The 13,610-nt window shown below is 34.1% G+C and overlaps 1 protein-coding gene across 3 annotated transcripts in view; it reads left to right on the forward strand.

Annotated features, from left to right (window-relative positions):
- The window catches only part of pds5 (cohesin associated factor B pds5), a 129,064-nt gene that overhangs the window by 65,839 nt on the left and 49,615 nt on the right, over positions 1-13,610 (forward strand). For all 3 annotated transcript variants that reach the window (XM_089101190.1, XM_089101195.1, XM_089101198.1), the window contains exons 6-8: positions 3,178-3,440; positions 5,380-5,626; positions 12,582-12,733. In XM_089101190.1, the coding sequence (XP_088957316.1) occupies positions 3,178-3,440; positions 5,380-5,626; positions 12,582-12,733 (662 nt within the window). The remainder of the gene's footprint in view (positions 1-3,177; positions 3,441-5,379; positions 5,627-12,581; positions 12,734-13,610) is intronic.

A 13,610-nucleotide genomic window follows, 5' to 3' on the forward strand; every position in this document is an offset into this window, starting at 1 on the left:
CATAATACCGGTAGGATATGCATATTCTAATAAATATTGGACAAAATTAATGTTAATGCAGACAATAGGATTTACTGGGAACCTAAGTTTTAACAGAAGCATAAATAAAGAGAGGGAGAATTTAGCTTGTTTAGCGAGACTGGTAAGGTGGATATCCTGTATAGAGGATTTAGAGTTTACAAAGATGGAGTTTCAGGATCCAGGAAAGTAGTAGTGAGAACCGAGTATTTAATATGATTAGCTTTCGTGTTGCTTGAAGAAGCCTTTTAGTGAATGTCATTAAAAATATCAATTATATTCTTTTTATATTATTATAAAGAATAATTATATTATTTTTACTTGGTAACATCTAGAACAGACATGTGGATGCATTTGCATTTATCTTATTCAAAGTCTCAAAACTAGTTGAAAGTTTGAGTAACTATTTTGGCATGTGACACGTTGGTAATGGTTTGATGCATTAATTCTTACAAGGAATTGATGAGCATGAATTTTATTTATAAAAGTTTATCGATGAACAGATTATAATCAACCGGATCGAAATGTTTCTGAAAATTGTCTTATTCAACAGAATAAGTTTAAAGCCAGGATTTTTATGTATACCAGGATTTTTACTAGCATGCCAAGGAGACATGCTAAATAATGACAACTTTCCCTGCCTTTAATATTACTGAACTCTTGAACCTCTCCGTACAACGGGCATAAATTTTACTTTTAGCCAATTCGTTTAAAATTTTTCATACAGCTTAGAGAAAGTTGGAATAAAAGCAATAGGTCTAACACTTCTGAAATCTTTATTATTCTACCCTTCTTTGTTATTGTTGTGACAAAGTTTTACTTTTTTAATTTAAAGAAATGGCCTGAACTGGCTATTAAATTAAATATGTTGGCGGGGGAGGGAGGGTAGACAGTATAAGGAATAAAGTTTTTAGTAGTGCAGGAGGAATGTCCTGTGGACAGTTGCTAGTTTTCTTTAAATAGAGATTTGTTTCTAATTCAGGATGATTGATGAAAATTGGGCAAACTTGTAAAGGAAAATTGAAGAATAAATTTTTTCTGAGGGGGATGTAATTTACACACTCGATTCATGGTGTAGATTTAATTTATTTGGCGTCTACTTCTGTAGTTTATTACAGATATTATATATTTTTTAAATATTGCAGCTGAGTTTTTTTTTTTTTTTTTTTTTTTTTTTTTTCTTCGCAGAATTGCAAAAGACATGCTTTTAAAGAACGGCCTGGACTTATATCTTATATCTGGACTTATATAGAGAAGCCCTATCTGTTCCGGAAGGGAATCCTTATTCAGCACATCAAAATAACATTCGTTAGAAATCCAATTCCCAGGATTCAGGAGAACGGGGTCTGTAATTTCTTGGTGAAAAATAATAGATATTGAGTAGATATATTAAGCTTCAATTTAAAGCTGCAGTGAAGTAGAAATGATACCTTCCACCCAAAGATATTGGGTAAAAATTCTGTGTTGGTTTCATGATTTGTACTCGTATCTTAAATCTTTTTTTTTTAATTTCTTAAGCAACTATAGAGCTTTCAGTGACTGTGTATATAGCTTTAAATAGAGAAAAAATAAAACTTTCATTCACGGTATAAAAATGTAGCCAAGCTCTATTGGGTCGTTATCAGGTTTGTTGGAAAACGTGACTTACCAATAGCAGAAGGCTTTGGACTCTATATGTAAAGCCTTAAAATTCTGCACAAGTTTTTGAACCGCAGTGGCAAATACAGTAGAAATATAAACTACAGAAAACAGGCAGCACGAAGTTCTCGCATTTATTAACACAGGCAGCTAGTTTTGATGGTGTAGCTTGACCCCTATTCCAAACACGAAATTGAGAAAAACAAATGAAAACTAGACTATTTAGAACGGCTACTTGCAACCTTATTTCTTTTTTTACTTCTTTGTAATAGAAAAAATCAGGAACATCTGCACAAAATTAGACAGCTGAGAGGATAAGGTAGTTCACCGATAAGCAAGCTTATAAATCAAAATATTTGAATATACAAGAGTCTAATGCCCATCCCACATTATAGTCACATTTGTCGATAAAATCAAAATTACGCACAACTACAGCGCCAATTACGTTTGCCGTTTGTAACTTCCCGAATCGAACATTGTTCAACTTTCAAACATAAATTTCTTGACTGACCAATCAGATTCAAGGTTTAAGGCATAATCTTTAAAACAAGATTAGATGGAAACTCAGAACACGGGTTTTTCTATCTGGGAGTGGAATCTGACAAAAGTTAAGAAGACTTGGTATTGGTAGAGAACACTTGGACACAAATTACTGTCGTTGCAAACTTTTTGAAATAATTTCTTGCAATTTTAATGTTTTGCTTTTTAAATACAAGTGTGACGCTAAAATCAAGAAAATTGCCTTGTCATTCAGGCTTTCTTTATCGATAAATGTGACTATGGTGTGGCACGGGCATAAGTATTAATAGATCCTTGAAAATGGAATTTCAACTTTTATGCTCTCCATCTGAACCCAGGAAGGTATTCCTGTGTATCTTGTTAAAAGTATCTTGTTAAGTGGATTAACGGTAAATTATACGAAAAGTATGGAAATAATAAAATTATGGAGGGTTGAAGGTATCCTTCTTTTTATGTGCCTATATTGGTTAGAAAGTAGAAGATTTTTTTTCTGTTTTTAGGTAATAAAAGTATTAGATTTAAACATAATAAAATAAAGAAAATTAAAAGGAAGGAGGGATGTTAAAATCTATGAAAATCTGAATATTCTACTCTTGTAACGCATCTAAAGATCTAGAGTGTTTAATGCATATGTGTGTGAAGTTTATAATATAACAGTTCATTACATAAAGAAAAATAGGTCAAACTACTCTATGATGCGCAATTTGAACAAAGCTTGTGCATATTTCTTTGCATATATAAAGAAATGAGGTAATTACAAAACGAAACCAACAAAAGGGATATGTGGTTTGGCTGCATTTATAAACGGACGCTGCCAAAACTTTTGGATGATTTATATTAGCGAGTTTTTCCTAGTAGCCTTGCCGGGTGGTTGACTCTGGAATACACGGAACTTCATTTTTGACATTTTAAGATACCAATTAAGTTTTTTTTTGTTCATAATATGTTTTGATTTTTCCAAGATATTAACAGGAAAAGCTGTTATAATTTTGTTTCTTTTAGTTCTTTCAAAGTGTGATGATTGTTGGAAACAAAGACGAGTCAAATTTGTACATAGCTCGAAAGATATATGACTTGCTCTACGAGCTCAATGATATTTGTCCTTCTGTCTTGTTATCAGTCCTACCTCAGCTTGAATTTAAATTGAAAAGCACCGACGAAAAGGAGAGAATGGAAAGTGTCTCTCTTTTGGCTCGTATGTTCTCTGTCAAGGATTCAAGATTAGCTTATGAGCATAAACAGTTGTGGAGGGCATTTCTTGGAAGGTACAAATTTATTTTTTGTTACTAGCGTGTCTGTTTTTACCACCTTTTTTAGTACGTATTTAGTTTTCATGACTGATTTTAGTTTGAATTCAGTGTAGACTGGGTAATTTACATATGCAACGTCATTGTGCCATTTGGAGATGAAAAAGTGGAGAACAAAATGGAAAAACGAAGAAAAATATATTTGAAGCCAAAACTTGGATGCAGGTGGTTCCTTCACGTAAACAGTTAGGTCCGTGGAAAGTAGTAGAAACATCTTTTTGAGGCCTTGGTTGATGGATCAAGGATCTTATACATGGATTTGATATCCATGGTAGAAAACCATAGTGGAAGTCACAGTAAAATTTTTACAAATCTGTAGTTTGTTGTTCGTATTTTTCGACCCTTGGTGAGGTACAGTATTTCTCTCAAGGCGTTTGAGTGTACACTGGGACTGCTGGATTGTGGTATCATCGACGTATCATTTTTTTTATAGAAGCCCTGAAAACCTTTTCAGACGTAGAATTACTAAGTTTCGTTAAGACGTAAACTGAGTGTAAATATACTTTACTAAGGGGTCGTGAAACTTATTGTGGAAATTAAATGAATTACTAAGGGTTGAAAATGAATTGTCATAAGCTAAACTAAGATACATAAAGATTAAACATGAAAACATTAAATATATTCAAAACTTAATAATGTGATAAATTAATGTGAAATGTTAAGAGTTAAACAAAATTGACCAGAATTTACATTTAATTAACATCTAGCAAAAGATGGAAATTAAAGCTAAATTTGGCTTAACAACAGACTTTGTTTTTTAAGAATATTTCATTTTTTGCTGTCTACTAAATAAACATTTGAGTTTAAGGAATTAGAGGTTGAGTCACCATATTTGAGTGTTTTTACTAGTACCGCTTTCGAGTTGGTCTTCTTTAATTCATTTCAGACAAATTTGTCATAAAAGTTTCTCGACGTCAGTAGTTGCTTGAACCACTGCCAATTCAAACTAATAAGATAGCTAGTGACATAAATTGACGGGTCAAGAGTATTCTTCCTTGATTTCTCCCCTCCCCCTGTCCTTTGATTAAAAAATACGTTTTGGGAGATATTTTCATTGAAAAACGCCTTTTTTTTGTATTTTCATTGAAAAATCAAAAAGCAACAGATTTTACCCTCTCCCCCTAAATTGTCGTGGATCGATGCCACTGAAGATAGCCAAATTTTGGAAAGTAAAGATATGTGTTACCGACTAGGCAGTCATGAGTAAAATTTCCGGCTGAAATGCTTCAAATGTTTGACTAAACCTTCATTATCTTCAATTATGTTCAAAACAACTGTGTAGATAAAAACCAAAATTGTACAATATGACAGTAGCTCACAATTGTTTCAAAAACGAAAAAAAAGTTTATTATATCCGTAATTTTGAATAATTTGGTGCTTAAAATCAGTCAGCACGACCCAAATCAGCCTTAAAATATTCAAAATGTGGAAAAATTCAAATTTGGAAAACTGGCCACTAAACAATCTGTCTTTTCCTTAAATTCTTATAATTTTTTCAATTCCAAAAACTAATTTGATTGTGAAAAAAAGAATTTTATCAAAGAAGCCGTGATCTTTCGCTTGTTAGAACCACGAATATCCTGGAAACTGGGCAGTTTACATTCTTTTCAGGATAAAACGAAAGATTAACACCCAAAAAGGCTGCATCTTCGTAGTACCAATGTTTTTGAGAATCTTGTTAATTTTTAAATAAAAATAGTGAAAGTTAATTTTTCTATATTGTTCTGAAAGATAAATAAAATAAAAACGTAATCAGTGAAAATATAATATTTTGGCTGTTAGGTTGGCCAAAAGCCTGAGAATGGACTATTCTCCTTGAAAAGTAAAAAGAGTTTTTCCTTTTTGATTTTGATATTTGTGCTATATTGATGCAACACGAGTGTTGATATTCTTTCAGGTTCAATGATATTAACTACAAGATACGTGTGAAGTGTGTACAGTATTCAATGCATTTTCTTTTAAACCATCCCGAATTAAGACAGGATATTGTTGAGGCTCTTCGATTGCGTCTTCATGATTCAGAGGAAGCAGTAAGATACGAAGTTGTTATGGCTGTTGTTTCTACAATTCGAAAAGACTTTAGTGTTGTATCCGATAATGAAGATTTGTTGAACTTCATTAAAGAAAGAACTTTGGACAAGAAGGTAATGTGTTGATATTTTTTGTGCAATATCTGCAAATTAGGCCTACCCCCCGGGAAGATTTTTAACTTTTTTACACGACCTTTGCAAAGAACAGCTATTTTTCTTTTATAACTTTTTTAGGCAAATTTATCGCACATTTAACTTTTTAAGCGCAAATTTAAATTTTTTAACGCAAATTTATGCAATTATTCCTGATAAGTGCTGACTTCGTGTTATCAAAGTATCCCAATACCGGCATTTTCTTACTTGGCGATGCGAATGACCTGAGGATGGACTCTATCTGTACCTCCTTAATATTAAGCAACTGGTTAAAATATCTACAACGAAAGGTAACACCTTTATGGATGTTTTTTGTTCAAACATGAGTAAGTATTACAGCCCCCCGCAAGTACTGCCACCATTAGGAGGCAGTTACCACTATTGTCTTCTTTTTTTCCCCTTTTCAGCCATTTAGCATTCCTTTACTACCTCTATTGGGGTTTGCCGTCTCCTAAATGATACAGGCCTTTTTTCTTTTGGTTTACAGTAAAAGTTGGTCAGACCTTTATAATTCTGATAACCTTGATGATAAAATTTTGATTTTTCACAAAAAAACTAATTGAATCCTACTCATTATGCTTCCCAGAAAGGAGGTTCAGAACGTGCTCCAAAGATAGACCTTATATAAATAATCACATAAAAATGCTAATCCGCACAAAATAAAATAATTTTTAAGGGGTAATTTAGCCGAAGCAAATAAATTAATAAAAGAATTAAAAAGTCAAATAAGAAAAGCTACCCGAGTCTACTTTAGAAATAAAATTAAAAACTTGTGCCATGATAAACTAAATAATTGGTACTCTGAAATTAAAAAAACTTACCGGGCAGAGTCGAGAACAACTAAATTTTAATTTAAATGAACCTCCAAAGACCACAGCTAATGACCTCAATAAGTTTCTGGCTTCTATTGTCCAGAGTATCCCACCACTACCTTACGTATTTCCAGATGTTCCTGTTCCTTTTTCATTCCTCCATATTTCCCCACTTAATGTTCTGAAAAGATTGAAAAACTAAAGCGATCAAGCTTTTGCTCTTTAGATATTCTTGTTCCTCTTATTAAAGATTTCAGTGATTACCTTTCAAAGCCCCTATCCACCCTGTTTAATGAGATTAACGAATCTGGACAGTTCCCTCAATATTGGAAACAAGGCTTTATTACCCCAATCAAAACGAAAAATGGGGAGCATGGCTTTGATGGCGTTCGTGCTATTACCCTCACCTCAATTTTTTCAAAATTGTATGAAAGTTTTCTCGCAGACTGGCTTAAGATTAAAGTCCTCCCCTTCATTGATCTTAGACAGTTTGGTAATCTCAAATTCACGTCAACCTCTCATTACCTGATCCATCTTGTTGATACCATGGGTAAATGGCTTGAAGAACCTAACACTTGGCTTCATCTGATTTCTATTAATCTTCTAAAAGCTTTCGATTTGATTAATCACAATTTACTCATAGATAAACTTATAAATGAATTCCACATTGGATTTTTCCTGGTTAAGCTCGTTGCCTCTTCTCTATAATAGATCTCAATCAGTTAAATATATAAATTGTTTCTCAGATCATCTCCCCATATTTAATGGTATTCCTCAGGGGACTATTCTAGGCCCTCTCCTTTTCCCCCTTATGATCAACACCCTTTCAACCCTTTATGACAATAGGCAGAAATTTGTCGACGACTTGACAGTTTTAGAGATTTGTCATAAAAACATTTTTAGCAACCCGATGGGCACACTCCAAGACATTGCCTGTGAGACCTCTTCCCTTGACATGACAGTTAACCCTTCTAAATCCGAAACAGTCTCAGTAAGTTTCCTTAAATCCCCTCCCCTTTTTCTTCATCCTATTCCTCCTGAAACCTCTGTAATATATCTTAAGCTCGTTCGTGTTGCAATTTTCTTCCAGGCTGAAATGGGACGCCCACATAAATAATATCCTGCGACAAGCAAACTCCTCGCTTTCCCTCCTTAAACTCTTATTACAAGTTTAGTTGCCTCCAATTACATTTATTACAAGTATACATTTCTTTTGTGCGTCCCATAGTAGAGTATGCTTGTCCTGTGTGGCACCCTGACCTCTCAAATGAAGCAACACAAAAGATTGAAAACGTCCACAAGAGAGGTTTAAGAATCATTTTTAAAGAGGGCAAGGTACCATATTTGTATTTGTTAAATACTTCAAAACTAGAGACCCTCGAGCGCAGAAGAAATGATTTGTGCCTCCGTTTTGGTAAGTCGGCTCTTAAATTCTTTTATCCCTTTTTTTACTGACATAATAAATAGTTTTTAATTTGTACATAACCAGTTTCTTGTATTGCCAGTGTAGCAAGTGTTTCCTAACTTTTTATTTTAATTTCAGGTTCGAACTTATGTTTTAATTTAGAATTTTATCTTTTATCTTTTACCTAACCTCAGAATTTTGATCTTTTTATTTGACTTGACTTTGTATGTTGTTGTTGTTTTTTGTTATTGTCTGTTATTTGTTATTTGACTCAAAATGCGAATTCTGCCTTTAAAGGCTAGTGATACTTCATATTTGAAATAAATTTTATCTTTATCTAACTCATCAGTAACAAAATACTACTAACCAGAATAAGTGTAAAGGTTTACTACTAGATGGTTTCATTACTTGTTAAATGAACATTTATAGTTTACTAAGTCTTATTATTAGCGCCCTCTTTTTATTTATACCAGTTTTGACTTTTCTTTGAAATTACGTTAAACAACTCATCGAGTACAGAACTGCCAAGCAAAACACGTTGGAGAGAGGGGAGTTTTAAATTTTTGCAATCATCATAAGATCTTTTTTTTTGTGAGAACTAAGGCTAATGGTGAAAACCCAAAATAATTTAAAATTTTGGTATAGGGACGACTTCTGGGAAAGTACGGCATTCCTCTGATTTTCGGAAAAATTTGTAAACCCTTGAAAACCGGCTTGAAAAAAACATAAAGACGGGCCACAACATTCATCATTGTTCCCTTCTCTCCCTTTGGGATTTGAGATGCAGTCGTTGCTCAAATGCTCAAATGAAAAAAATGACTGATATGCGTAAATAATTAGTTTTGATGGAATACTAATAAAGATAGAAAAAAGAAGAGTAATTAAATGGTCAAAGTAATGGTCAGATTTACAGTAGCTCATTAAATGGTTTTCAACGGATACTATTTTGGCAAAGAATGTTGTCTACTTTTCAATAAAAATCGAAAGTTTATATATATATAGATGTTACTGTGAATGTCCGACATTCCTTTTTCTCTGCTTGGATTTGACTAGCTTTGCGAATCAGCTTTTTCAGTCTTATGCAAGCTTTGATGGTTAAAGTTAGGCTAGGTTGGGTTTTCTCAGAAATGGGCTGAAAACCTAACCCAACCTAGCCTAACCTGTCACCATCAAACCTTGCATAAAACTAAAAAATTTCGGACATACACGGTAACATATATAAAGCTTGTTAAAAAACCTAAAATGGGAAAAAATTACCGAATATTACTCTGTCCTGAATAAATATAAATAATTAGATGAGAGCAGGCTTTGGCTTAAATGGCCTGTAATTTTACTGACGGATTGAAACAAAATGATGCAAAATCAGGTTCCGTATTGACGTCATAAAACTTGTTTAAAACACATCAAGCTGTTCTTTTACTTCTCTAAGAAGTGTTTAATTGACTCCTATCCACTCCTTGCAGATCATTGAATTAAAGTCAGCCAGCTCATACTAGAGCAAAATGCTATAATGGATTTCCTTGGTCAGCTAAGTAGAAGGTTTTGTGTAGCATTTAGGGTTCATTTCTGTTCAAGATCACAGTTTCGTAAATCTTCTTCAAGTGAACCTGACGGCCCTGCCTGGGCTACGTGAAGTGAAGCAGCAAGCTTGGGTTGGCTTTGCCCACGAAAGCTTGGCGGGAGCAACACTTTGATTTTAATTCTTCACAACTTTTAAAAGGACATGTTCTGAGAAGAACTTTTGATTTGAAGACATTATGAAACGTTCCTTAAAGGCAATCTCAAAACATATTGACTTTTCTGTGGAAAGCTAATTTAATTCTCTCTTTCCCGACACACAATCAGTGTTGTCAATTTTAAGAATACACCATCTTTACAAGCGATTAATATATTACTTTTCTGAAAAACATAAAACCTAACCCAATCTGTGTAGTTATTTCTGAAAATCAGGCATGTGAAAGTTAAGGCTGCGTTATTTTGTCTTAAAAGATGATGGATTTTAATTGTTTCCGATGTTTTTGTGGTAAGAACAATTTTTTTTAGTCTATCACTGATATTGCCCTGGAACACTATATTAATGATAGGAAAACTGTTGCATTCTCATTATTAATTGTTTTGTAACCCTTTTTATGAAGACGCATTTTCCCGCACTCAATGTATTGGAATCGAGTGAGCGGTAGATTATCTGGCACAAGTATGTTCTCCTCCTCCCACCCTCCCCCTTAAGATGAATGTGATTTGTGGTATTTGAATGTGCTATGTCTTTAATAAATTTGTTAGGTCTTTGAAAACCACAAGTCAGATTTATTTTTATGTTCTCATAATATTTACAACAAGTTTCATAATAAGACTGAAACACACAGTCAGAAACAAAATCAGACAAAGACAAGCGGGTGGTTTCATCCCGCTACTGTCAGCGTCATAGATTACCCACCCAACAGCGGGTGCTACCGTACTCACTATACTACAGAAGCCATGTTACTCTTCGTGATCGACGTGGAAGCGAATTTTTCTTGCCTTCAAATGCATACCAGAATCCAGTCATAAACACATTACACTAGTATCTAACCCTACTCCCTGAAGTTGAACTTTGTTTACGATTCTTGCTTACAAGTCACTCCATTATAGAGGAGGTTTGAAGTACGAAGCTTTGAAGCATGCTCCGAGCGCAGGGACCATAAAAGTCAACGTTTTATAAGTTCTTGAGCAAAGTTCCGGTCGCTTTACGCAACTGACTAACATATTTTAAGCGAGTCTGGGCACTTTCGTGCTTAAACTAGGGACAGTTTGGTAGTTCTGTAGGCCTCTGAAAATCCGTCCCTCTATTCTCTTGACTCAAGGTACTTGCCCCACAAATTTCAGGTGGATCTGAACACTTTCATGTTAAGATCAAAAGGGGGCATATGTCTGTGAAAATCAGAATTCTCTTGTCCTCATCGTGGTGATTGGGGACGCGGCGGGTGACGTAGTTGGGAGGGGGGGGGGGGCAAGGGCCTATTTTGGCTCTCGAATTTCCTTTTCAATCTATATAGATTGACGATTCATGGATTTTGAAACAATGTCTAACATCACTACTTTTCTACTGGTGGCTGGAGGGGTGGTTGGGGCGGTGTAGTTAAGGGGCCGATTTCCCATTTTTGTGCTATCATTATATCGATTTAAAATGCTTAATGATTCTTGATCAAACAAGGTGCAACATGCCTACGTTTGTGCTAAAAAGTTGGGCCATGGAAGAGGTGGTTGTCATTGGAGCTCTGTCCTACGTTGGGTATCTCATTATACAGATTAAAAGATCTATGTGTGAATCGGGTTCAAAGAAGGTGCAACATACCTACCTTTCTGCTAAAAAGCCTGCAATGAGACGGGCTGGTGAGTGTCAGAGGGTCTCTAGGCCCACTTTAAGCTTCCAGTAATTCAGTTCGAAATCTTTAGGTGATTCTGCTTTAAACAAGTTGCAAATTGAACTAGGGGTTAGACAGGGAAGGATATTGGAAAGGCCACAGACCCCTTTGTATCTCCAGTTATATTGACATTCCGACCAAGTCGCCGCCCTAACTTGTACAGTTATTTTTGTTTTCTAGATTTTAGAAAATCTCCTTTTATGCTTAAGGGTAAAAAAATTTTATGGTTCAGGGTTTAAAAAACATCTTTTAGGTTTATTTGGTTGCCTCATTTTTTTGTCCAGTATATCCTAGATTCCTAGATATTAGAAAATTCGATCAGCAATTCAGGAGAAAATCTTGACAGTTTTTTTTTACGAGAAACACCGTTTTTGAGTATTTTCAAAATTTGGGAATAGAAAAAAATATTGGCCACTCAAAAAATCTAAAAAAACATGCTTTCAATTTTGAGATTACTGATAATCTTTCCCCGCTAAATCAAGATTTTACCTGTTGTCCTGACTCGATGATTTAGTTTGGGCAGACCCACATACTGATTGGACGATTGTTGACGAAACTCAACAATTATGTGCTCAAATTATAAGCGAGGTTAAAATAAGAAACAGAAACCATCTAGAAGAAGGTTCGTTGTGTAATTTGAATAGACGCATCACAAAAAAAAACATCACTAGGATTCTGTCAGTTGTACGCTCTGACGTTGGATTTCATTTGTGATTTAAGAAGACTTAAAAAAGAGGTTGATTTCTCGTGGCTGTGCAAAGCTTATTGAGACTTGGAGTTTTCTTTGATTCGCCTGCCTGAGTATGTCACATAAGGATTTTTTTTCAAGTGAAGAGGGCAAGTTAACTCATAACCCATCCACTTTAATTGACTATGTGAATGCCTCCTATTGAGTTATCGTGTCAATGATAAGCCCACCAATGGAGCTCACCAATCATCTCGAATGGGAGAAGATAATCGTTACGATTTCTCTGAGTTCAACAATTCTGAGGACTCAGGGTTTGAGTTGGAATAAAACAGTAAAATGTATTTCTTGGTAAGAGTTAGAATTTCAGTCGCCTAGCTCATTTTTAGAGTTTAACAAGTAAGTTTATCAATGAAGACTTAATTTATTTTCCTGTTCTTTTCATCCGTGACCAAAATAAATGTGATCTCTTAAAAATACATAGAATGCTTGTCCTATCAGTATCTTTGACAATATTTTCATAGATATTTACATTACACTAATTTTGCCATCATCCTCCCTAGGGCTTAAATTATGCTTCATCTTTTTATTTGTATTATATTTTCTTTTTTAGTTCAAAATCAGGAAAGAAGCTATGCAAGGGCTTGCTTTAATTTACAAGACTTTTATCACCGAAACAGATGTACCTGATGCAACACGCCGCGCGGTTACTTGGATAAAGGACAAAATACTGCATGCTTATTATATGCCTAGCCAGGATGATAGGTAATGAAAGTTTAAAAATCAATATCATATAAATATTCTGTGTGCTATAGTTTAAAAAAAACTATAAATTAAATTCCATTAGAATCATCATCATTATCGTCTGTATAGAACTGATTTTTCCTTTAAAATACAGATAGATAAAAGAAAGGATAAGAAAAAAAAAATAACAAAAAGGTCAGATGATTGACTGGTAGTAATTTTTTTAAACACTTCATCGGGACGTTTTTTAAGGAGAACATTTTCTTAAGTCTTCAATAGTGTGGGGTTGTTGTGTTCTTTCAAACATTCTTTCCTGCCAAATTTGGAAAACAATACATTTTTCTTTTACAAGCTATCGATTCTTCTTATTGCAATAAAACAGGAACAAAAAACAAATTTTTCCATAAAAACTAAAGATATATTTCAAAGCTTAACATGAGCTAAAATTAGCGTATATAAGGTATCAAACCAAAATTGAGCAGCAATTACTATAAATGAAGCCTAAAACGAACACAAGTTACAATGAACATTGAAGCCAAATTCAAAACAAACGTTAATTTCCGCAAATAAAGGTTATATCGCGGCCCGTCAATCCTACCAAAGGGCTAGTATATCATTCGCACCTTCCTAAGTTCAGTGTATATTTTATCGTTTTTCTTTGTGCTGTGATTAGAAAATCAAACACCCATTGCTGACACTCTAAGAAATATCTTTTTGATATGAGTATATTCGTAACAAACAATTTGGTCTTGATAATCAAATTTGCAACCAATTCTTATCTATGGCTATTCCCATTTAAATGTTTTCCTTTGAAATGCGTAGAAAACCAATTGGGCTTTCATAACGTGCTATTTCAAGGTTGCAGTTCCCTACCTTAAATAAAGAACAACTTACATGT

Source organism: Artemia sp. Qi Xiang Cuo, chromosome 2 (assembly GCF_049724085.1).
Source record: "Artemia sp. Qi Xiang Cuo chromosome 2, ASM4972408v1, whole genome shotgun sequence".
NCBI classification, from domain to species: domain Eukaryota; kingdom Metazoa; phylum Arthropoda; class Branchiopoda; order Anostraca; family Artemiidae; genus Artemia; species Artemia sp. Qi Xiang Cuo.